This window comes from Rhincodon typus, chromosome 24, assembly GCF_021869965.1.
Source record: "Rhincodon typus isolate 14 chromosome 24, sRhiTyp1.1, whole genome shotgun sequence".
Classification (NCBI taxonomy): domain Eukaryota; kingdom Metazoa; phylum Chordata; class Chondrichthyes; order Orectolobiformes; family Rhincodontidae; genus Rhincodon; species Rhincodon typus.
In genome coordinates, this window is record NC_063355.1 from 7,042,966 (window position 1) to 7,068,856 (window position 25,891).

Consider the following 25,891-nt stretch of genomic DNA (forward strand, 5'->3'; position numbering starts at 1 on the left):
ATCTCAACTAGTGCAAAGGACAGTACCAAGTAGGATTGGTCTTTTTTTAATAAAGATTTTTGGAATTCACGATGCAAGAATTAATAAGAGCTCATGAGCTAAGTTGTCTGGCTTCTTTGGACTGAAGTGTTCCTTTACAGGAAGTCAGTTGGTGAAGGATGAGCTAGTATCAATCTTGAGACACTTGTTATGTTTATTTACAGATTTACACTTCCAAGCATAAACCACCCAACCCAACAGCTGTAGTTTTAGTTTCTGTTTATGGGATTGATCCCCAGTTAATGCACATCAGTCGGATACAATTAAACAATAACTACACGTTTACATAGAAGATGTATTAGAATTTAGAGCACAGCAAAAAAGAGAACATAGCTGACTGAGAAAAGAAGCTTTCCCCTGTTGGCTACTACACAATGTAATGCCTATAATGATAGATGATACCAATGGATGACATGTAATCTTAAGGACCATTTCTTGGTAGACGCTGTGATAATCCATGGTTCTTTTTCTGACTTTGCATGCTTAGAGCGCGAGAGTGTTCAATGGATGCTCATCATATAATTTATTAATTCTGGGTTTGAATTACAAAGTTTTGGTCAGAGCAAAATTACTTTACACTCATACTGCAACTAAAGCATGAATGCAGCATTCATCTTGCTGAGATACTTCACAGATTTTGTCATTCTACTCTCATTCCAATTCTTTAGTGGGAGATTTTGAGATCTCAGTTTGTAATCCTTTCATTATGAACTAATTTTTCTAAAGGTTAGGATTTTTTTTTCTTTAACTTTAAGCTTGTTGAAGCCTGCGCCTGGCTCTGTATCAGCATTGGTCGCTCTATGAAAGTATGTGCAACTCCAGCTATACCTATTCCAATCTCAAGCTATGGTCCATTCAGGGCTTGAAGAGGTTGCAGGAGTTTCTTGCAGATATGGGGTATGTGAATCCTTCAAATTTCCTTATGCAATTGCGTACTATCCTTTTGCAATTCATCTAGTAATAAACCCAGAATCCGCTGCATCTCTTGGCCATCTCTCTCCATTGAAATAATATGTTTTTTATTCTTCCTGATAAAATTGACTGTTTAACATTTACCACATTGCCAATTGTCAGATCTTTGCCCACTGACCCAATCTATCTATATCCTATGATAGGCTCCTTATATCCTGTTTGCAGCTTGTTTTTCTATCGATAATAAAACAAAGAACTATAAACGATGGAGATCTGAAACAAAAACAAAGCACAGGAGAAACTCAGCAGGTCTGGTAGCATCTGTGGAGAGAAAGACCGAGTTAACATTTTGAGTCAGATCACTGGAGCTCTCAATGATTGCCACCCAGTGAAAGCCATCCCACCACTACTTACCTCTAGCCTGGATCGTGCCATGATTCTAGACCTCCAAAAGGTGTATTTCCCATGATGCCCACCACCTCCTTGATGGCACTGCGAGCAAAAGAGCTGCCAGCCTCAAATTGACTGATTTGTCATGGCAGACAAGAAACAAACATACTCACCACCCTGTCAGGTTTTTGATCTTCTGGAAGGTCTATCAATAGGCTATTAGTTGCTTGATTGGCTCATTATTCAACAGGCCTTCCCCAAAGTCACAACATGGACCTCTTACCAATTTGTCAGCTGACGTTTGACAGTCTGCAAGGGTAAAGCTAGGTTAAAGGGGTCACAGAATTTTGGCAGGAGTATAATGTGGAAAACTGGGATCTTGAATTCTGGCATGTAAAAGAGAAAATCATAATATTATTTAAATTAGCAACAGAAGATTTATTATGGAGATGTGTATTCTACTGGTTGCAAAGTTAGACTAAGCTGTTTCCCACCCAAAATTGCTAATAACATCATTATGTCACATGGTCACGCTCTTAAAGTGACAATCCATCATACTTTTACAAATGCACAACAGAAAGATACTACACAAATCTGTGGTGCAGAAGGATTTGAGTGCCCAGGTGCATGATACGCTAACATGCTGTTACATCAACCTTTAGTTGCCTTGAAAGAAAAAGAAATGAAATATGAAAGTAGGGAAGTGTAGTGCCTTAGTGAGACGACATCTGTAGAATTGTGTGATTAATTAAGAAATGAATCAATTAAGAATTAAGGCCTCCCCATTTATGAGACATTTAAGTCTACTGGAAGCAATTCTGAGTTGGTTCAGTCAGCTGATTCCTTGGATGGAGGAGGAAAGGTTGAAGTTTAGACAGATGAGCAATGATAGTATTGAGGAGACTGATAGAGTAAATGCTTGCTGTTAAGGCAACTAGAATTAGGGGACATAGCCTGAAAATAAGGGATTTCCCAACTAAGACTGAGATGAGGAGCATTTTTTTTTTCATTGCAAGTTGTTAGCGTATATAATTCTCTTCTATGGAGTTTGGGTCATTGAATATATTTAACGTTGAATTGGACAGATTTTTGACTTACAAGAGATACTGACATAAGAGGCAGTCCAGAGAAGGTTCACCAAGTGATTCCAGGTTTGGAAGGATTTTATTATGAGGAGAGGGTTGAGTAGGTTGGGTTTGTACTCATTGGTGCTCAGAAGAATGAGTGGTGACCTTATTGAAACATAAGATCCTTAGAAGCGCTGATAGATTAGATGTAAAAAAAGCTGTTTTCCCCTTGTGGAATAGACTAGGACCTCAGTAAGAGTTATCCATTTTAGGACCAAGATGAGGAGAATTTCTTCCCTCAAAGGTAGTGAATCCGTGGAATGCTTTACAGCAAAAGACTGTAGAGGCTATATTGTTAAGTATATTCAAGGCTGAGATAGACAGATTTTTAATTAGTAGGGGAATTGACTGTTATGGGGAAAAAAAGCAGAAAAGTGGAGTTGATAATATCAGATCAACCATGATCTAATTGAATGGCAGAGTAGACTTGATGCATTGAAAGGCCTACTTCTGCTCCTATGTCTTGTGGCCTTGAAGCAGCCAGGTTATGAAGGGAGGACAGAAAAGTGGAGTTATGGTCACAGTGAGGTCAACCATGATCTTATTGAATGGTGGAGCAGGCTTAAGAGGCTAAACAACTTGTTCCTGCTCTCTAGGACATTATGATATTAACCAATTCAAAACTAAATGAATTGCTAAATCCCAATTTCTTGGTTACAATGTTATTACAATAGAACATTTATCCAAGAAAGATCTCACTTCATAATTAAAATTGATATTCCTAGTATCATGGGTAGTATAAAAGTGCTTGTATAACTTAATTTGAAAACTGAGTAATTCCTAGTTAACCAATTTCAAGGAGATTGGTTGCAAATTTCCAGCATTTCAAAATTCCCAGGGTTCTGAAGAAGGCTCATTGAAACGTTAACTTTACTTACTCTCTACAGATGCTGCCGGACCTGCTAAGTTTTTTTTTTTTTTTTCCCTGTTTTGTTGTTTCTGATTTCAAGCATGTGCAGTTCTTTGGGGGTTTTTTGGTTGATGTTTGAACTATTGCAAAGGTTACAGTTCTTAATTGGTTGAAATCTCAGATTATTCTTTGGTCTGTGTAGCACACTTATTACATGCCTTTGCTAAGAGAGTCAGTGATGTTGTAGTCATTACCCTGTTTATGTTGTGAAGTCCACGTTATTTTAGGTGCTGGATTTATCTAATTAAACCTGACTCTCTGTTTTCTCATTTATGTCATAGGCTCCCTCTGAAAGAAGTCAGGCAGAAGTTTAACTCCATGGACATGTCACTGAAGGAGAATTTACAGGAAATGATTGAGGAATCAGCTAATAAGTTTGGGTATGAACCAGAAAAATCATAAATTTACAGTTATCAGATTACTCTTGCCCAATTTTATAGAAACCAAAGTGACAGCAAATTCCTCGGAAGAACAGAAATTATCCACGTCTCGCTATGGGCAGGTAGTTTCAGAAAGCACAAGTGTGTATCTGTGTTATCTTTGGAATAAAAGACAAGGAGGATTAAAATTTTGATGATCAGTTTGAAGAATGCCTTTTTGAGAGAAGGGTGGATATAATTAGTTCTATAAATAGTCAGAGACTTTGAGTTTTGATTATTTAAGCCATTGCTGAACTGCATACATGATCAGAAACAGAGCTTCTTCATCCTACTCCCATCCTGATGTTAAGGGTCATGATAATCAGAGTAACTTTAAGAGTTGATAATTGTAGGTTAACTGTTGTGGCTACTGTTCTTGATTGATCTTATACTCACTTTTTCCTTGTGTAGTATCTTACTACTTGTATTTTTTTTTATATATTATTTCTTGGCACATGGGTCATTAGCAAGGGCACCATTTATCACCCATCCCCTGATGCTAATGAGAAGGTAATGTCAGCCTTTTTTCTTAAATTAATGGTATCCCTGTGACAATGAAGGAATTAATCTGTACTTTAAGCGAGAATGGTGTATAACATAGAATTGACGGTGTTGCCATGAATTTGCTGTCCTTAACCTCTACCTTTTTAGAATGATGTGTCTGAAACTTTGAGAGGTGCCTTTTGAAGGGTCAGTTACTTAATTGTCAGGTTGGTTTAATTCATAGCACTTAGAATCATAGAGTAATTCAGAAGGAAACAGACCCTTCTGTCCAAATCCTCTATGCTGACCATGTTTTCCAAGCTAAGCTAGTCCTAGTTGCCTGCATCTGGCCCATATTCCTCTAAACCAGGGGTGGGGAAACCTGCGATCTAATGGCTGCATGCGGCCTTTTTGGATACTAGTTGCGGCCTTCTGCTCATTTGTCTGCAAATAGTAAATCCACCTTTTTAAATCTGTGTACCATTTTTAAAATTTTTGCTGGTAACCCAGTCATGTCAAAAACTAAGAAAAGAGCATTAAAGGAAAAGAACAGAGTATTCAATGAAGAATGAGAATTGCAGTATTACGTAGTTGCAGTGAAAGAGAAAATGATGTGTTTGGTCTGCGACTCCATAATTACAACAGTGAAGAAATACAATGCATATCAGCATTTTGTAACTCATAAGGACTGCATATATATGCTAAACTGGAAGGAGACCCCCGAAAGTCTGCACTTAAGAAAATGAAAGATCAAAAGTAGCAGCAGCGGCAAGTATTTAAAACGATGTCAGGACAAGGGACTGATATCACTGAAACAACTAACAAAGTACTTGGAAAAAGAGGTAAGCCATTTAGCGATGTGGAAATCATAACGGAATGCATTGTTGAAGTTGTAGGATGTTTAGATTCAGATTAGGTTAATAAGTACAAACAACTACCTCTTTCAAGAAGGATCCTAACTGATCGGCAACATGAATTAGCCCTCAATGTAACAGAACAACTTCATACAATATGCCAGAGGGAAGGCATTTATTATTCAATTGCCTTGGATGAATTCACTGACATTACTGATTCACTGCAGGTGTTATTTTTTATTCATGTTATAACTGCGGGTTTTCATTGTCACGAGGAGTTACTGGCTTTGGGTAACCTTACGGTGAGGACACATGGAATTGACGTCTTTACTATCTTCAAAGAAAAATGTCGTGAAGCGAAACTGAATTTATGCAGTTTTATAAATGTATGCACAGACAGTGCGCCTTCCATGACAGGAAAACATGAAGGATTTGTTGTGTTACTACAAAAAGAATTGCCAGATCCAGATACTTTGATTTCCTTTCATTGTATTTTGCATCAACAGAATCTCTGTGCCAAACATACTGTTTTAAGTGACACATTAAATAAAGTTGTAGATATTTTAACCTACATTCAGGCAAATGCATCACGGCATCGCCAATTTCGCAACATGCTTCAGCTTGATGACAAAACATTGTGTGGATCTGCCATATCATTCTAAAGTGTGCTGGCTGTCTCAAGGATAAATACTTGTGATCCGTTTTCGCAAAGATAAAAGTTTTACAAGATATTTTGAGGAACTGAATGAACCATGTGAATTGTCAAGAGGATTTCTACAGAAATGCTGTGTTTTTATGTGATATAATGTCAATGCAAAATGATTTGAATTTTGTTTTTGCAAGTTAAAGCTAAACCTATATGTGATACGTGGCTAACCATCCAGGCATTTTTGGAAAAAGCTGACCTTTTTCAAAACTCTACTTACCTGATCGGAACTTTCAGCTGCATACTATCCTGAGCTGGCAAAGGTAATTAATGAAAAGTATACTAGCCAATCATTAATGAAATGCGACGTGAGAGAATACATAGCTGTTCTAAACTCCTTGATTGAAGAATATGATCTCACACTGAAAAACTAGCTTTTCAACCACACCTGGTTGATGTCTCCAAAGCACCTGATGACTTACAGATGGAATTGATTGAGCTCTCAGAAGATAATATTCTGAAGTCTCTATTTGACGCTAAGAAGGATCCCATTGAAATATGGGAAAAATGCCATTGAATAACCACGTGTATCTCAACATGCTCGTCGAATGCTGTCTTGTTTTGGCACAACCTGCTGTTGTGGATCAACATTTTCATACGTGACACAAAACGCGCTTGAGATCTCGGATGACGGATATTCACCTGGAGGACCAATTAAAACTACGGTCAACAAAGTTGGAACCAGATATCCGATTCCTATCTCACAATAAGCAATCACAAAAAAGTCATTAAATGGTTTGTTGTCTACATTTTTCACTTATTAGTTATATTGTCAACTTTGCCAAACAAATAAATGTGTCTGCTGAATTTTTATTTTGTTTAAAGTCCTCATATAATAGCAGGCTTTAATGAAAATTTGTAAATATGTCAACAAAAATATGACATTTTGTTGTATATGTTAGCTTGTCAGCATTTAGCCTAATAGGATCTTGGTTAAATAAAATGTGGCCTTCCAATGTAAAAAGATTCCCCACCCCTGCTCTAAACCTTTCCTATTCATGTATCTGTGCAAATGTCTTTTAAATGTTGTAACTGTACCTGCATCTACCATCTCCAACCTCTGGCAGTTCATTCCGCATACTAACTGCCATCTGTGTGAAAGGTTGCCCCTCCGGTCCCTTTTTAAATCTTTCTCCTCACACCTTAAAATTATGCCCTGTAGCTTTGAACGCCCCTGCCCTAGGGAAAAGACCTTTACTATTCACCTTACCAAAGTTGAAAGATTGTGGCTTGTAGCCTCATAACAGACTTCAGCACAGAGTTGGGCTGATAGGTGCTACGTTATTAGAAGTGCAGTCCGTGGGATGGTGCAATATACAAGTAAGCTCTTTCTGTGCCAACGCAAGGTATTCGTTTAAAGAATGCTTCCCTTTTAGACAGGCTTGTACCATGACTGTAAACTGGGTCGTCCAATAGAGGTCATGTTAGAATTGATAGCAAATAGCAAAAGCAGCATTCGATGCTTTGGAGTAATTGTTCTCTGTCATAGTCATTAGCTGGTTGATAAAAATGACTTGTGATTGTCTCAATGTTGATGAAGGCGTTGTTTTTGTTTTCAGAATGAAGGATATCCGAATGCAGACTTTCAGTGTGCATTTTGGGTTTAAAAACAAGTTCCTTGCCAGTGATGTTGTCTACTCAGCAGCTTCTCTGCTCGAGAATTTAGAGAAAGACAATGGGAATGAAAACTTCATCGAAGCCTTAGACAGTCTTTCCAGGTATTGCTTCTCTTTATTTATGGGCAGGATTTCAGTTGCATTGCAGATACTACTGGGATAGGATGGAACATGTTACTGGAGCAGATTGCTGTTTCTACCAAAAATCAATATGAAATAATTTTCAGGATTTTGTGTTCAATGTAATTGTTTGTCTAGAATATATGGGCAGAGCTTTATGTTCTGAAGAAGAGTCATGTTGGACTCAAAGCATTAACTGTTTTTCTCTCTTCACAGATCTACTGAGTATTTCCAGCAGCATTGTTTCTATGGCAGATTTTCCTGTTCTCTTTCAGCAGCTGTTATATTGTCTGAGCACTGAGAAAACAGGGAAATTTTGCTGAAGTAGAGTTCACAACTGTAAAGGGACCCACCTGACATTGCCTGTATTTGAATTGATGGACTGAATATCGAATAAGTTCTGTTTACGTTGTGCACTTCTCCCAGCCTGATTGTTTCATGCCCTTGCTGTACCCAGAAAGTCAAATGGATCCAGGCACAGAAACAGGTAAAATTGGTGACACCACCCCACCCCCTCCCAGTGTGCGTCATGTTGTTTTGTAGCAGACGTGATGAATTTACAAATAACACTGATTCCATCTGCAACTAGCAGACACAGACTTGGTGGCTAATGCTTCCAGCAAAGGTAGAAAAAATTGGTCTTAGTAAGTAAACATTACAATTACCAAATGTGTGGGAATTTTGCAACCGAGCAGTTGTGATGACAGTTGTTTAAGGTGACAATGTCATATAGTATGAAGTAAGGTGAAGATAAATCGCCAGACCATTAAGCTGCTCTCCCATTAAACTGGTGATGGTTTAACCTGTGGGCACCATGTCTCAGGTAGGAGAGAAGTTGACGGGGTGAACCCTTTGGGTAATCTCAGCCAGTGCAGAATCGAACCCACACTGTTGTATAGCTGAGACAAACAGAACATGTTCAGCATCAGGAAAAATATTCTGAGGTGAATTTACTCTAATTTGGATCCATCCCCAAACAAAGTGAGACTATCATGCTTTTCATTGGAAAAGTTCCCTCAGAAATGCAAGGGAATCAGACAAAAGTAGCATTTTTAGCTGATGAAGGGGAGTTTGAGGGGTAACTAGATGCTTGGTCAAAGAATAGGATTTTAGGAAGCCTGTTAAAGGAGGATAGGTGGAGAATATTAGAGAGAAAATTACAGGGTGTGAATCCAGCACAGTTGTAGATCTGGCTGCAAATGGCGGAGTGCAGTGGTGCACAAGATGCTAGAGCAGATGAAATGTAGAGTTTTAGGAGTTCAAAGGTTGAAGGAGATTAAATGCTTTGAGGCAATTGCAGCATGAAGGCAGGGCTTCCCAAACTGAGAGTTTTGAGATTTGGCAGTGTGAGCTCCCTTGTTAATGGCTTATAGATTATACACCCCTATTCCACAGCTTCACCCATTTTTTTACAGCTCTGTGTCCCCTCTCCTGAGTCCCACACAACTCTCATTGTGGGACCATGAAAATTCAAGCCAATGAGAAAATGTTTGGGAAGCTCTACATGAAAGTAGTTATTTTAAATTGAAGGCATTTGAAATTTGAGGCATAACTTTTCAGAGAAATCTGAAATCAAAAGCAAACTGTCAGTAACTCTGCAAGCTTTTCACATTTTATTTTCAGATAGTGATTTTTCCATATTTAAGATGTATATAACTGTCTCAAGAATAGAAGTGGAGGTTGCTTAATAAGAGTTCAGGTGTTTCATTTGATACCTATGGTTGCTGAGCTATTTGAATGAATAGCTATCTGTTTGAATGAGCAAGCCTGACAGTGAGATAGGCACTCAGTAAAATAATGTTTTATTTTAAGTGTGAGATTTTTTTTTCTTTGTTCTTTCATGGCTGTGGACATCGCTGGCAAAGCCAACATTTCTTGCCCATTCCCTGGTTGCCCATTTAATCTGAGTGGCTTGCTAAGCCATTTCAAAGTCAACTAAGTTGCTCTGTGCCTGAAATCATGTGTAGATCAAACTGGATATGGGTGCCAAAGTCAGATTTCCTTCCTAAAAGGACATTGGTGAACAAAATGAGTTTTTACAACAATAGATAATAGTAGCCATGGTCATCATTGCTGTAACCAGCTTTATATTTCAGATTTATTAATTGAAATTAAATTTCACCATATGACATTATGGGATTTGAACCCATACCCCAGGACTCTAGGCTGGGACAGTGGATTACTATCCTATGACACTACCTGCATAAGATCTCCCTCTAAATATATTAATGAACATTTCTTCTGAAATACTCATTCCTCGTTTTCCACAGAAAAATTGGAACAAAAATGAGATTGAATGGCTGGAAAAGACTAGTCTGTCAAGGCTACCCCAATCTCCTAACCTCTTTCCCCCAGTCCCTCAATCCTATAACTGTAAAATCTCCTGGGAAGTACATATATCTGTGTTACGCATTCATGTCAGTAAGTAATAGAAAATAGTTTATTCTTCAGCCTCAAATTGCAGTCACTATCCCATCTATAGTGGTGTGTTTCAGCAACAATTTCCACTTTTCCCTGGCAAATCTATTTTTTGAGATGGCAGAATAAATTCATGGTTACGACAACAATTTTATGATACCTTGTGCACCTCCATCATAGATGAGCAAGAAAGTTCAACACCTGTGAAATGCTTAACTGTCACACAATTTATGTTGGCTCAGGACAATCCAGTGTAGTGGGAAATCTAGCAAAGGGAGAACATGGTGCAGTGCTGTAATGCCCTGTTTAGCCACCAGATGCTGTCCTCATACTTGCAGATTTTTTAAAAAACTCAACCTGTTCAGACATGTTTTTGTACATCTCTACGGCAGGTGAAACTTGAACCCAGACCTTCTGGCCCTGAGGTACTACTGCCACACCACAACACCCTTTTAAGAGGAAGGTGATACCACTATACCACAGAAACATAGCACTATCCATTTACTTGAACCCTTCTCTAAAAGATGGTGCAGTGATCTTTGAGGTTATCAATCTCCAACCAGGTTGTCATGTGATGCCGTATCCTATCATCTCTTGTGCTTTCAAAAAGAAACCTTCTGATTTCTCCAGATCAGATCATGACTTTGCTTCTTTTAAGAGTCAGTTGTTGGTTTTGCCTGCCATGTACAGCTAGTTTGGTTGGAAAAAAACTACTTGAGAACAGAATTTGTGCATAATTTACATACTACCTATTTGTTGCAACTGACAATACAAGAAATTAGGAATTGACCTTGTAGGAACTTCTTTTCTCTACAATTTTGTTTTGTTGCTTTAAGCACGAGTCGATATAGACATAAGTAGGAACAGCCACAGATCAGCTTCAATCTAATATTGCACAAACCAATGTGAATACTTGGGCAAAATATGCGAGTTTTGTTCATTATGATTAAACAATTCTTCGTTATTGAGTTAATTCACCATTAGAAGTCTGAAATATCATTCTTCATAATCGAGTGTGCTTAGAATTGTGGCTTACTCAAAACTTTGTACCGATTATACCTTTGATCTCTTCATTCCATGGATATCACTGTTAAATCAGACAGTATCAAAAGATGCAAAATGTGACACATAGATCAACATGATATATCTCAATCTATCCCTGTTATCATAACTATAGAGTCTACTTAAACCTTTCAATTGCTTTATCAGTAAAAAGCAAGTGACCACCAGAATAGATGCATGCTCATCACATAATCTGTCAGCTCCACATCCTTGTGCTTAGGCTTCCTTCAGCAAAACTGAAATCTGTTTTAACTCCGTGTATGTCAATCCCACCAGTACTTGAGGTACACAGTGTTAACCCATATTCCACAGAATCCCTATAGTGTGGAAGCAGGCCGTTCAGCCCATCGATCCTCCAAAGAGCATCACACCCAGACCTAGACCCTACCCTGTAACCCTGCATTTCCCATGAGCAATCCACCTAACCGACACATCTTTGGACTGTGGGAGGAAACCCACGCAGACACTGGGAGAATGTGTAAACTCCACACAGACAGTTGCCCAAGGCTGGAATCAGACCTGGGTTCCTGGCACTGTGAGGCAGCAGTACTAACCACTGTGCCGTTCTGATAACTGAGAGGTTTCATGTTGCAATACCTCGCGTTATTATGTTTAAGTGTTATCCATCTGCCAAGTTCTCCTTATAAAGCATTGAGTCTACATGTACTTCAAAACAACATTGTGCAAAAATGAATGGATTCTACAAATAATGAAGTTATGAATCGAGTCCAAACCACCACCACCACCCCCCTACACACACACACACACACACACAATCTGCTCAGATATTGAGTTGGAAATTCTGTGCACTTCTCACCTGTGGGAGACTGTTGTGAAATAATCATTTGGCCTTTTGTCTAGAAGTTCTGTTGGCCTTCCCCTGAGCTTTTAATACAGGACGAGACCAAAAACCGTCCAGAGTTTCACTGCTTATAGCTTTATGTAAATCTCTCTGGCTTCACGTGCCATCACAAGTTGAGAGTAGGATAGAGTAAATTTCAGGCAGCCAATGGGGTGATATTGTGAGATGGTTTTCCATTCATCTGCTGTAACTTGAGTGAGAGAGCTGTGGGTTTCCAATTACATCTCTCTTAAAACACTCTCAACCTTGTTTTCATATCCGTGGTTGTGTCACTCCCTTTCTCTTGAACTTCCTCCAGCTCTGTCATCTTTGTGCTCCAAATGACTGTGCTTTTGCGTGTTCTTCGTTTTACAACTGCTGAACAATTGCTTGATGCCTTCAACTGCCTGGTCCATAAGTTCTAAAATTCCTTCTTGAAGACTCTCTGCTTCTTTACCTCACTGCCCTTTAAGACACTGTTTCAAACCTGTCTCTTTGTCTGCCTTAAAGCTTTGTTTATCTAATAATCCTTTGGTGAAGTGCTTTGGGATGTTTTACTCCATAATAGGGACTATATAATTCTAAGTTGTTGACAGAGTTTGAATTGAATAACCTACAGAAATTCCACCCACCTCACTACCCAGTCCACACAAAATGAGTGTCTATACCTAGAAAAGAATTTATAATGAAGGTGTTGACTACTTTGTGTTACCTCTTTTGGCTGTTTAGGAGTAACCCGGATAAGCTACAACAAGGTTTGGAACTAGCCAAGCAGCAGCTCCGAGCCATTCACCAAACAGTTGCTAGCTGCATTTGCACTAATCTCATCGTCTCGCAAGGACCCTTCCTCTATTGTTATTTACAAGAGGTAAGGATCAACGTGGGACAAACTTGGACATTATTAGGGAATTTGAACTTAAAGTGCAGACTGACTGGAATGTAAACTAAATAACCGGGGAAGTAAAATCAGACTTGGATAAACATATTTTACAATGGGTTCAGCGTCTGGAACAGGATAATGCCACTTTTACAAGGGAGGTATCCTGAGAAGCCAAGGTTTCCCACAGGCCATAACGTAATATATTGAGGGCACTTCCTGTAAAATGAGCACCCGTAAATAAATTAAAGACTATTAAATTTGCAGGGTTTTTTCACCTTTTTTATTCAGGAATAAAAAGCAGCACTGACAAGACTATATTTATTGCCCATCCCAAGATGCTCCGAGTGTCTGTCTTGGTACATTCCTTTCCCTAATCATCATAGAATCCCCACAGTGTGGAAACAGGCTCTTCAGCTCAACAAGTCCACACCAAACCTCAGAGCACCCAGCCAGACCCATCCCCCTATAACCGACCTAATCTACACATCCCTGAACACTATGGGCAATTTAGCATGGCCAACCACCTCGCCTGCACATCTTTGGACTGTGGGTGGAAACCGGAGCACCTAGAGAAAACTGACGTATGCACGGGAGAATGTGCAAACTCTACACAGACAGTCGCCCGAGGGTAGTATCAAACCCGGATCCCTAGCACTGTGAGGCAGCAGTGCTAACCACTGAGCCACCATGCTGACCCATGTTACTTCATTTTCTGTATTTTATTGTGTTTATTCCCCCCCCACCCCGTTGCATCTTATTTCTTTCTCACCTAGTTATTACTTTGCTTTGCTGTAGTTTCTTGTCCCATGTACCACAGTAACAATCATCTGACGCCAAAGATCCATTGCAGAACACTAGAATAGTTATACAATTTAACTGCATATAAAGCTATATACAAGTAAACTATTTACATATCCAATTTGTGTCAGATCCTACAATGTCTTCCATCACTTCAATAGTGAAAATCTCAATTCCAAATCATTTGTTTACTTGGAAAGAACGAACAAAAGCTCAGTAACTAGGCAGAATTCCCCTATAATTACAAGACTGTATATTTATAAAAAATATATGCAGCTATATCAAATAATTAAAAGGGAGTTACATTTTTCCAGTAGAGGTATTAACTTTGCCTTTTTCAAATATTGCTATAATTTACTTTATTCAGATTTACACAATAATTTCCACCAGACATCCTTTTGCACACGCCACCTTCAAAAGGATCAGCCTAAAGATCTAAAGATAAAATCTGGTTTATCAAATGGCTTTGTTTAGTGTGTTTCCCTTGCAAGATGAGATAATCACTTAAACAAACAAATGGAAACTAGGAGATTGTGGTGCCATTTGGTCCTGCGACAGAAGTACAGCCTGTTTTAAAATAAATTATTTCTCCTAAGTTTAACATGCAGCTGAAGATAAAGATGATTTGTGGAATTTTGACACTGACTACAAGCCTGGGAAAATGACATCTGACACTTGTAATTGTCAAAGTTGCATGGCACATGTTATAAAAGAATTACTCGGCAATTTGTTGCCACTGTTTTAAAATCAAAAGGATTGGCATCATTTTACATAGCTCAGTATATTACTTGCACCTTGATCAGTATCAAGCAGCAGATCAAAACTGCTTCAATTACAAGGCCTTGCTAGGAGCAGCATCGGGGACACCTGAGAATAAACTACAAAGCGAATGAGGTTACTGCTACAGCTAGACTAAACACTAAAAGCAGCAGACTACAGATGGTGCTAAATAGTCCCACAATAAATGAATCCAAGCAAGTTGCATCTAGTCAGGACTGCTAGTTCAAAAGTAATCAGAAATGCCATCTCTGTGTGTGTGTGTGTGTGTCAAAAGTGCAAAATCTTGGCTTTTATTGTGCTTCTTTCTGAAAGCCCCACTGTCATAGATGTATATCTTATCAATTGATGCTAAGAACAGTAGGTGGGGAAAGGCTGGGTCCTGTTGATGGCTAATGCCCCAGGATCCAAGTACGTACTGCCAACAAAACTAGAGTTTTCTCTGGCAATCACTACTGATTAAATTGCACAATTTATCTTGGTTATGGAAGCACCAGGCTCTCAGAAATTCAGTGACTCAAGAGAAAAACCTACCACAACTTTAGGGCAACTAGAGATGGACACCAAACCATCATCTCCCAAACCATCCACAACCTCATCACCTCAGGTGACCTCCCGCCCACAGCCTCTAACCTCATTGTCCCCCAACCCCGCACTGCCCGCTTCTATCTCCTTCCCAAAATCTACAAACCTGACTGCCCTGGTCGACCCATTGTCTCCGCCTGCTCCTGCCCCACCGAACTTATCTCCACCTATCTCGACTCCATTTTCTCCCCCTTGGTCCAGGAACTCCCCACCTATGTCCGTGACACCACCCACGCCCTCCACCACCTCCAAAACTTCCAATTCCCTGGTCCCCAACACCTCATCTTTACCATGGACGTCCAGTCCCTATACACCTGCGTTCCCCATGAGATGGCCTAAAGGCCGTCCGCTTCTTCCTGTCCCGCAGGCCTGACCAGTCTCCCTCCACTGACACCCTCATCTGCTTAGCCGAACTCGTCCTCACCCTCAACAACTTCTCTTTCAATTCCTCCCACTTCCTACAGACAAAGGGGGTGGCCATGGGTACCTGCATGGGCCCAAGCTATGCCTGCCTCTTTGTAGGTTACGTGGAACAATCCCTCTTCCGAAGCTACACTGGCACTAAACCCCACCTCTTCGTCCGTTACATTGATGATTGTATCGGCGCCGCCTCCTGCTCGCACGAGGAGCTCGAACAGTTCATCCACTTCACCAACACCTTCCACCCCAACTTTAAGTTCACCTGGACCATCTCTGATACCTCTCTCTCCTTCCTGGACCTCTCTGTTGCCATCTCTGGCAACCACCTGGAAACTGACATCCATTTCAAGCCCACCGACTCCCACAGCTACCTAGAATACACCACCTCCCAGCCACCTTCCTGCAAAAATGCCATCCCCTATTCCGAATTCCTTCGCCTCCGCCGTATCTGCTCCCAGGAAGCAGGAAGTGCTACACCTGCCCCTACACCTCCCCCCTCACCCCCATCCCAGGCCCCAAGAAGACTTTCCACATCAAGCAGATGTTCACCTGCACATCTGCTAATATGGTATACTGTATCCGCTGTTCCCATTGGGGCCTCCTCTACATCGAGGAAACCAAGCGGAGGCTTGGGGACCGCTTTGCGGAACACCTACGCTCAGTTCGCACTAAACAACTGCACCTCCCAGTCGTGAACCATTTCAACTCCCCCTCCCATTCCTCAGACGACATGTCCATCCTGGGCCTCCTGCAGTGCCACAACGATGCCACCCGAAGGTTGCAGGAACAGCACCTCCTATTTCGCTCGGGAACCCTGCAGCCCAATGGTATCAATGTGGACTTCACATGCTTCAAAATCTCCCCTCCCCCTACCGCATCCCAAAACCAGCCCAGCTTGTCTCCGCCTCCCTAACCTGTCCTTCCTCCCACCTCAAACCCCACCCCCATCTCCTACCTACTAGCCTCATCCTGCCTCCTTGACCTGTCCGTCCTCCCTGGACTGACCTATCCCCTCCCTAACTCCCCACCTACACTCACCTTTACTGGCTCCATCCCCGCCTCCTTTGACCTGTCTGTCTCCTCTGCACCTATCTTTTCTCCTCTGTCCATCTTCTATCTGCCTCCCCCTCTCTCCCTATTTATTTCAGAACCCCCTTCCCCTCCCCCATTTCTGAAGAAGGGTCTAGGCCCGAAACGTCAGTCTTCCTGCTCCTCTGATGCTGCTTGGCCTGCTGTGTTCATCCAGCTCTACACCTTGTTATCTCTTGATGGACAAAAAGTGCAGCCTTGTCATGATCACTCTGAGGAATAATATTTTAAAAGCAAGGAGCAAAACAGATATCAGATTTCACAGTATATACCAAACATTATCTAAAGCAGAAATCAAAGAGGTTGTAAGTACTCAACAGGGTCAAGCAATATCTATGGAGGAAACAAACATTGTGCTTTCAGCCTTGACCCCTTTTCCAGACCATATAGATTTGATACACAAAGTTGCCATCTGTTTAATTTCCTTCACTTTAAAGCATTCTTAACCAAGAATTGATTTAGCTAACTTGTACAATCCAGTAATTGTGTTCTTTTGAGTAATTCATTTCTTTCATCTGCAGGGGACCCCAGATGTAAAGATCTATTCAAAGCCCATTTGTTTGAAACTTCTGTGCAAACACTTGCTGAAGTGCTTTGTCCGTTCGGTATGTACGTATTCTAGTCAAAAGGGACACACGTAGAGAGACAGAGACACACGCACTGGCAGACCCAGCTCACAGGGCCCACCTGAGATGGGTGAGGGGAATTTGAGGAAAAATCTTTCTCACCCAGATGGTGGCAGGTGCCTGGAATGCATAGCCCTGAAGGATAGTTGAAGCCAGAAACCTCAACGTTTAAGAAGTAATTAGATGAGCACTTGAAATGTCTTAACATTCAAGGCTATGGGCCTAGTGCAGGAAACTGGAACTAGTGTAGGTAGTGGATTTTTTTTGACAGTCCAGACTTGATAGGCCAAAAGGCAACTTTTGCACTGTATCATTCAGTGATCTCTGACCAGGTTTCTTGCAACATGTCCAAAATAGGGGCTGTTAAGGTGCTCAAGTGACCAGTTATTAGCCATTTAGGAGTTTCAATAGGCTGATAGATGAGTGGATTGCCTAGAACCTCCACTGCCCAAACCAAAATGGGATGCAGGTTGGGACAGGCAGATGAGGCTATGCGCTGCATCTCTCAGCATCTTCAACGCGCCTGTATGGACTGTAAAATTCTGCCTAGTGTTACTGTGGATTAATTAATTATTTTTATTTGTGTTTTTTTAATTCATTCATGGGATGTGGATGTCACTGGCTGGACCAGCCTTTATTGCCCATCCTGAATTGCCCAGAGGACAGTTAAGCGTCAGCCACATTGCTGGGGATCTGGAGCCATATATAGGTAAAGATGGTAGATATCCTTCCCTGAAGGGCATTTGTGAACCAGATGGGCTTTTCCTGGCAATCGGCAATGATTTCATGGTCATCAATGGACTCTTATTTCCAGATTTTTATTGAATTCGAACTTAACTACCCAGAAAAATATCTGGGTCCCTGGATTAATAGTCGATGACTAATATCACTAGGCCATTGCCTGCTCGGATAGTTTGATGCTTTCATCTTATCCTCTTCTCCCACCTCACGTTCTTGTCCTCGTCCTTGTTCTCCTCCTTCAGCCCTCTTCTCTTTTTGGTGTTCTCCTCTCTCTCTCTCTCTCTTCCCCCCCCCTCCTCTCAGCTCTCTCTTACATTCTCTCCCTCCTCATTTTGGTTTCTTGCTGACTCTTGTGTGTGTGTTTCTTGCTCTCTTGTTCTCTCGCGCTCTCTCTTTCTCTATCTCCCCCTCCTCATTCTCTCCTGCAATCCCAATAATCCACTGTAAACAAGTTTTGATCTAAGCACTGCTCTTGACATTGATATCCTGCAAGCAGTGCTGCACGTAATTGACTTGTATTTGAGTGGACGTGTCTTTTCTGGCTGTCCCTTGACAAATGGTTCAGCAGTAACTGCTGGCAATTCTGTACATGGGAAGGCGATAGCCTAGTGGTATTATTTGGTTAATGCAGAGACCCAGATAATGTTCTGGAAAGCTAGGTTCAAATCCCGCCATGGCAAATGATGAAATTTGAATTCAGTATGAAAAAATGTGAAATTAAGAGTTTAATGATGTTCATGAATCCATTGCTGATTGTTGGAAAAGCCCAGCTGGTTCACTAGTGCCCTTGTAGGGAAGGAAACTGCCATCCTTACCCCGTCTGGACTACATGTGATTCTGGACCCACAGCAATATGGTTGACTCTAAACTGCCCTCTGGGCAATAAATGCTGGCCTAGCCAGTAACGCCCTCATCCCATAAATGAATAAGAAAAAGAAACATTGTGTTGTAGGAGAGTATTGAATGAGCAGTGTCTTCTTATCACATCTGTTCTTCTCTGCAGACCAAAAATAAACGATGTAAGGTGCTCCCGCTGGTCATTGCAGCACCAATGGACCTGGAGAAGGGAACAGTGATTGTGATTGGAATCCCACCAGAAACTGAAAGCTCAGACAAAAAAAAGTGAGTGCGTAACTAAGCTCCATGTCTATGGTGTACAAATGAAAGCTCCATTATTTCCCTTGGTGATTATGAAAGCAGCAACTGCTGTTGTACTAAGCCAGGCAGAGGCAGCAGGTTACAAGTTTGATCCTCAACTCTGCTGAATTTGCTGATCTCGGTGGGAGCAGTGTTTCCAATGAATGCAGTTTTTTTTTTTAAAAAAGGCCAAATAGAAAACTGAATAATGTTTTCTTCTTCATATTGTATTTTTTAATTCACCATTAGCTAGAAGAAAGTGCAAGGGAGATTTGCTGTAATGGTAGCAGGAACAAAGCTCTTCATGAGGAAGATGGTGGTGTTGTTGAAATATCACTAGATTAGTAATCCTGAGGCCCAGATTCATGCTGTGGGACACTGGTTCAAATCTCACCAGGACGGTCATGAGAATTTAAACTTGATGAATAAAATCTGGAATTGAAAGCTAGTCTCTTTTACGGTGACTATGAAAATACCGTTAATTGTCAGAAAAATCCATTTGGTTCAGCTTTCCCCTTTCGGGAAGCAAATCTCGTCTTGACTACGTGCAACTCCAGACCCACAGTAATATGGTTGACTCTCAACTGTCGTCTGAAATGCCACTTAATTGAAGGGCCATTAGGAATGGTCAATGAATGCTGGCCTTGCCAGCAATGTCCACGTCCTTTTGAAAGAATAATTGTTTTAAAAATGTACACGTAGAGAGCGTAGAAGCTGAAATTGCTGTCCTTGCAGCAGAAAAGGTTTGGAAACATCTTAGAGATTTTCAAAATCATGAATGATCAGCCAGAATAAGTAGGGAGATCTTTTTCCAGTACCTTAGGTGCCATTAACCAGAGGACATGGATTTAAAGTAATTATGAAATAATTTTGTTTTTAAGCAGCAATTTATGATCTATAATGCTGTACAAATCTGGAATGTGAATGAAGCGGATTAAATAGTAATGTTCAAGAAAGGCAAATACTGGAATGAGAAAGATTTCTGGGGATGTGGTCTCGAAAGATAGCTAAGAACCAGAATTGAGAACTAGGACTGAATGGCTGCCTTCTGTGTGGCACCATTTTAGCATTTAATGAAGAGCTCTATAACAAAAGAAACATAAAATAAAAAGGACTAGGATTTTTAAAATTCCTGAGAATGTTCCTTTGTATAATTTAGTCTTTTTGTACGAATAACACAAATTATGTAAAGCAAAGTAGTTATGCATTGACCTTAGAACATAGAACATAGAACATTAGAGCGCAGTACAGGCCCTTCGGCCCTCGATGTTGCGCCGACCTGTGAAACCAATCTGAAGCCCATCTAACCTAAACTATTCCATTATCATCCATATGTTTATCCAATGACCATTTAAATGCCCTTAAAGTTGGCGAGTCTACTATTTTTGCAGGCAGGGCATTCCACGCCCTTACTACTCTCTGAGTAAAGAACTTACCTCTGACATCTGACCTATATCTATCACCCCTCAATTTAAAGCTATGTCCCCTCGTGCTAGCCATCACCATCCGAGGAAAAAGGCTCCCACTGTCCACCCTATCTAATCCTCTGATCATCTTGTATGTCTCTATCAAGTCACCTCTTAACCTTCTTCTCTCTAACGAAAACAGCCTCAAGACCCTCAGCCTTTCCTCATAAGACCTTCCCTCCATACCAGGCAACATCCTGGTAAATCTCCTCTGCACCCTTTCCAATGCTTCCACATCCTTCCTATAATGCGATGACCAGAACTGTACGCAATACTCCAAGTGCGGCCGCACCAGAGTTTTGTACAGCTGCAACATGACCTCATGGCTCCGAAACTCAATCCCTCTACCAATAAAACCTAACATACCGTACGCCTTCTTAACAACGCTATCAACCTGGGTGGCAACTTTCAGTGATCTATGCACATGGACACCGAGATCTTTCTGCTCATCCACACTACGAAGAATCTTACCATTAGCCCAGTACTCTGTATTCCTGTTACTCCTTCCAAAGTGAATCACCTCACACTTTTCCACATTAAACTCCATTTGCCACCTCTCAGCCCAGCTCTGCAGCTTATCTATGTCCCTCTGTAACCTGCAACATCCTTCCGCACTATCCACAACTCCACCAACTTTGGTGTCATCCGCAAATTTACTAACCCATCCTTCTATGCCCTCATCCAGGTCATTTATAAAAATGACAAACAGCAGTGGCCCCAAAACAGATCCTTGAGGTACACCACTAGTAACTGAAATGTGAATTCAACTTCACCCAAGATTATTGAGATGAAAGCTTTTTCTCACTGTTTTCTACATGATATGGATCTAAATATTGAGCATGGGTTATGAACCAAAACAACCAGCGACAATATTCAATCTTACATCAACAAGTTGTAGGAAGCCAAGATGAGACTAATTGTGAAAATTGCAGTATAACTCTGAAGTTGGTACAGAGCTGAATATGCATTACTCACGTAGCTGCAAGACCATTTGAACATTCATTGCTGCTACTGAATAACAAAATGGCAAGAGTTTGGTACTAACACACTTAACCTTTTAATAAGCACAACATTCACACGAGGGAAATATTTTAAGTGGAATTCCGATGCAGCTGCTGTATAACCAGAACCAGTTGGTTTGCAAGCCAGTCATGGTGTTGTGATCATTTCTGTAACTTCAGGTAGAGTGCTATTACTTCACATTCAGAAGGAGTATGTAAAATTGCTGGTGAGACTGGTGCTTGAAGTTCCGTAAATAATCATTACTCTCTTCCAGCTTCTTTGGTAAAGCATTTGAGAAAGCAGCAGAAAATACAAGCTCAAGGACTCTGCATGATCACTTTGATACTTCCAGTAAGTAACCTTTAAGATAGCTATGGTGCTGTGAGATTGAATTTAGCAATAATGTTAGTGACTCTCCCCAAAGGCCAGTTTGAGGACGAATCTTTCTTCATTTTCCTGTGTAATTGTGATTGATTGCAGGGAGGTAGCCCTTTGAAGCGTGTATGTGAGGAATACGTGTCAAAGATTTTGTGCATCGCTTTGGCCAATTGTTTTAGGACTTCCTTATAATACAGAAGCGGGAAATCATTCCATTCACGAGTATTACAGGATGGAGTTTGTGTGCTAACTAAGTGGGGGAAAGTGCTGAAGTAATTTTAGAAAGGTCAAATTCAATATATAAAGAGTATTCTCGGTAGCTGGTGGTGTGTGATAAATAAAGAGCATATCCTGATAAGTTTTTGATCCCCTAGTGTCTGACATGATGCCTGATATTGTGTTCTTTCGAGATAACATCACTATCTATTGGCATAGTATGAGGTTGTTGACTTGCTCGCCGAGCTGTGTGGTTATAGTTCAGACGTTTCATCACCATGCTAGGTAACATCATCAGTGCGGCCTCCGATGAAACGATATGGTTCTACTCTGCTTAGTAATTATATGATCCGAACTGTTGAGGTGTTTTGTGTCATTTTCGGTTCTTTTCTTCAAGGGTTTGTATGTGGGGTCTAATTCCACATATTTATTGATAGCAATACGGGTGGAGAACCAGGCCTCTAGGAATTCCTGTGCATGTCTGTGGTTGGTTTGAGCTAGGATGGTCACGTCATCCCAGTTAAATTGATGGCCTATGTTGTCTGAGTGTACTGAAATGAGGGAAAGTTCGTCGTGTTGTTTCACAGCTAGCTGGCATTCGCGTATCCTGTTGGCTAGTTTCCTTCCTGTCTGGCTGATGTAATGTTTTTGGCAGTCCTTGCATGGTATTTTCTACATTAGTTGGTTCTACATGTCGTGGGTTTGGGGTCTTTGGTCCTTGAGTGTTTGTCGTAGTGTGGCTGTAGGTTTGTGTGGTATCCTGATTCCTAGTGGTCGCAGGAGTCTGGTCGTCAGTTCCGATATGTTCTTGTGTCTGGCCGAAGAGGCCGCACTGATGATATTACCTAGCATGGTGACGAGACATCTGAACTACAACTAGCCAGCTCGGCAAGCAAGTCAACAACCTCACCTGCACCCTGAGCTACAAATCTTCGCAAGAACCTTTAAATTGGGATATTGTTTGAACTTCAAAACAGCGTTTCCTGAGGAAACACTTCACAACAGCTACGTTTCAGTGGTAATATCTTTACCCACTTACATCTTATGTATATTGACTTATTCCATCCTCCCACAATCGGTGCATCCCTTCCACTGATCATCTGTTTTGAGCTCAAACTGGTTGCCGCAGTTCTTTCGGTTTTTACTTTGGTACAAGTATTAGGGTACTTTAAGGTGTTGGCCAGCCCTGTACACATGCTTAGTGGCAAGATTCCAATTAATTAATCATCTTTTCATTACAGTAATTGAACTGAAAACTGAGGATCGTAGTAAATTTCTGGATGCACTGATCTCTCTGCTGTCATAAATGTGAGTGCAATGTGAAGCTGGAGTACCCAATGTTTCTGGTCTTTCATGGCGATGACACTTCAGAAAACATACTTGGAAAGTCTGACTCCATTTTAGGAATTTTATGACTCGGGTGTTCATGTTGTGCCCGACAAAAGTACAAATACATTTTTGAAGTGGAACAATTTTTGAAACTGGGGGCAGATTACTGGTTGTGAACCTGTCAACTATTCTGTCTCCCTATGACCACGGCACCTGAATGGCAGCTAAAATAAAGTCTAATTTTAAATAGATCCAGTAAATGTACAACAGAATAAAACATATGCACATGAGTTTTATTGCTTAGGAACAATGCAGAATTCAGAGGGGAATAGGAAAGCAAACGGTGAAAAGTTTTGCAATACCTATAGTATGCTGTAGGCCTGATCAAATGGACGTATATAGACTACAAGCAGATGTTTATAATGTAGATGTTTCCCCAGTACTGATTTGTTATGGTCATATAATTGTTGTTGGCCATCCTTTGATGTGAGAGTAGCATCTACTAGTCTTCATGTGACTGAGCAGGCTGATTCTCAACCCTCCGAAAGATCTTTAGGTTTGTGGGATCCTGAGTACAGAATTTGCTTCCTTTCCTTTCTTTCTCTGTTGCTGCTCTACCTCATCAATATGGTGATTGAACATGAGTTGGACAAAAATTAGCATGATGCAATTTTGGTGGACACATTGTCACTATTTGAATGATTGGTAACAAGCTCCTCCTAATAATTTATAGCAATGTTGCTGCACTTCAGCGAAGAGCTTCAGAATGTTTTTGCAGCATTTTTATCCTCCCCTGACGCTGTACAGGCAAGCAATGTGACACTGAAATGACTGTTAGTGTTTTGACATTTTTATTGCAGTTTACAATAAATCTTTTTACGGTGCTCTTTATTTCAAACCCATGTTGTAAGAATGAGGGATCTTTTAGCCTGTTCATCACTTGCAGCTACCTGATTATCCATGAGCATTTTTATGATTCTATTTGGGAACCATTCCCATTCAGTGGTGTTATTAGTATCCTGGTGTAGGAATGGAAGGTCAAACAGTTGCACCTAAAACTGATTTTCTTGTCCGTTCTTCTGAAGAAGCATGCTGTTTTGTAAAAGCAGTGAACTCTAAAACAACATGTTTGAGAGGCTTGATATTTCTTTTAACTAGTGTGTCATTCTGAATTCTTGTTGCCCAAACAAGTATTGTGTAATTTTTACTGTATATTAGCTCCCTTAATCTTATGATGTTCAACTAAAATTTTGTTTCTCATTCTTCGGAAGCATGCCTAGTGATTTTTCACTTTGTAAGAAGATGCAAGATTGTTCTTGTGTATTTAGTTTTGTATTGTGTAAAATGTGTAAATTATCTCCCTGTCATGTTGTCATTTACTGGCTTTTATATTGAGTATTGTAAATTGTATAATAATGTAGGCATGCTATTTACCCAAATTTTACTGCCATATATTTTAAATAAAATCAGTACCAATTTTTCATGACTGAATTGTTGCATGATTTTACCTTGTATATTTCATCTGATTTGAAAGTGCCTAATCGTTGCCTATTCCGAGAGAACACTGAATTTTATTGGTGGAAAGAAAGAAGGTATGGGCAAAGTAGGGCAGGAGGCACAACCAAAGGGCTCCGTTCCACAGTTCCGCTGCCAGGGAATTTCACAGGAAGCAGACCAGAGTGTGGATTGATTATCTACTCCAGAAGTGGCTGGTTGATTGCTTAATGAAAGCTCAAATGGGGCCATGAACCAGAGAGCTGGTTTGTTGCTTGTGACCGTGCAGACTGGCAGGGTCCATTTCAATAAATGTAACACTCAGTAGAAAAAAAAATTGGAATTGAACTCTCACTCCACACCGTTGTCATTAATCTATTAATTAGGAGGCTGCATCCAGTCAAATTGCTGAGGCAGTCAGCTGCTGGGAAGTGCAGGCTCAGGACCTCTATTGGACTCCCTGCTGGGGTCCCAAAGCCAACATCATCACTTTTTGGGTCTGTTATTGAAGTTCCTGCACCTTTCTTTTTTTTTTAAAAGAAACTGTCTGTTGGTGTTGGATAGACATTTTTAAAAAAAAAAGTACAAGCAAATGTGACAGCTTGGACCAACTTGTGGTTTCATTTATGTTATTGATCATTTTCCTCCTGTGTCTTGATCCCTACACTTTACTGATTTCAAGTTGTGGAAAGTTTGCAATACAGGGCTCCATTAAGCCCATCAAGTCTCTGCCAGTTCTTTTCAAGAATAGTTTCCCTGAATATGCCAGTATAGTCTTTCAACAATTTGATATAAATGCTCAATACCTGATTTAAAGAATGAGAACAAAGCTGTAATTCCTTTTGCATCACTGGTAGTGAATATTGCTGAGAATTTTGAAGCACTATTAAGGAACCTGGTGACTGTGTGAAAGACGTGCTCCTGTTCCTATGACAACAAACAATGCCATTTTTTAACACAGTAAGAGGCTTCACAACAAAAAAGTATTGTCAATTATATATGTCTGTGCACCAACCCCACCCCGCAACCTGTTCAGCAAACTTGTCTTTATTGAGG

At 40.6% G+C, this 25,891-nt stretch overlaps 1 protein-coding gene across 2 annotated transcripts in view; it reads left to right on the plus strand.

The window, feature by feature from the left end:
- The window catches only part of cdc45 (CDC45 cell division cycle 45 homolog (S. cerevisiae)), a 50,239-nt gene extending 25,459 nt beyond the window's left edge, over positions 1 to 24,780 (plus strand). For both annotated transcript variants that reach the window (XM_048611461.1, XM_048611462.1), the window contains 8 exons: positions 805 to 936; positions 3,660 to 3,758; positions 7,400 to 7,558; positions 12,627 to 12,765; positions 16,968 to 17,051; positions 18,817 to 18,935; positions 21,693 to 21,769; positions 23,254 to 24,780. In XM_048611461.1, the coding sequence (XP_048467418.1) occupies positions 805 to 936; positions 3,660 to 3,758; positions 7,400 to 7,558; positions 12,627 to 12,765; positions 16,968 to 17,051; positions 18,817 to 18,935; positions 21,693 to 21,769; positions 23,254 to 23,318 (874 nt within the window). In that variant the 3' untranslated portion in view covers positions 23,319 to 24,780. The remainder of the gene's footprint in view (positions 1 to 804; positions 937 to 3,659; positions 3,759 to 7,399; positions 7,559 to 12,626; positions 12,766 to 16,967; positions 17,052 to 18,816; positions 18,936 to 21,692; positions 21,770 to 23,253) is intronic.
- Positions 24,781 to 25,891: the final 1,111 nt, after the last annotated feature.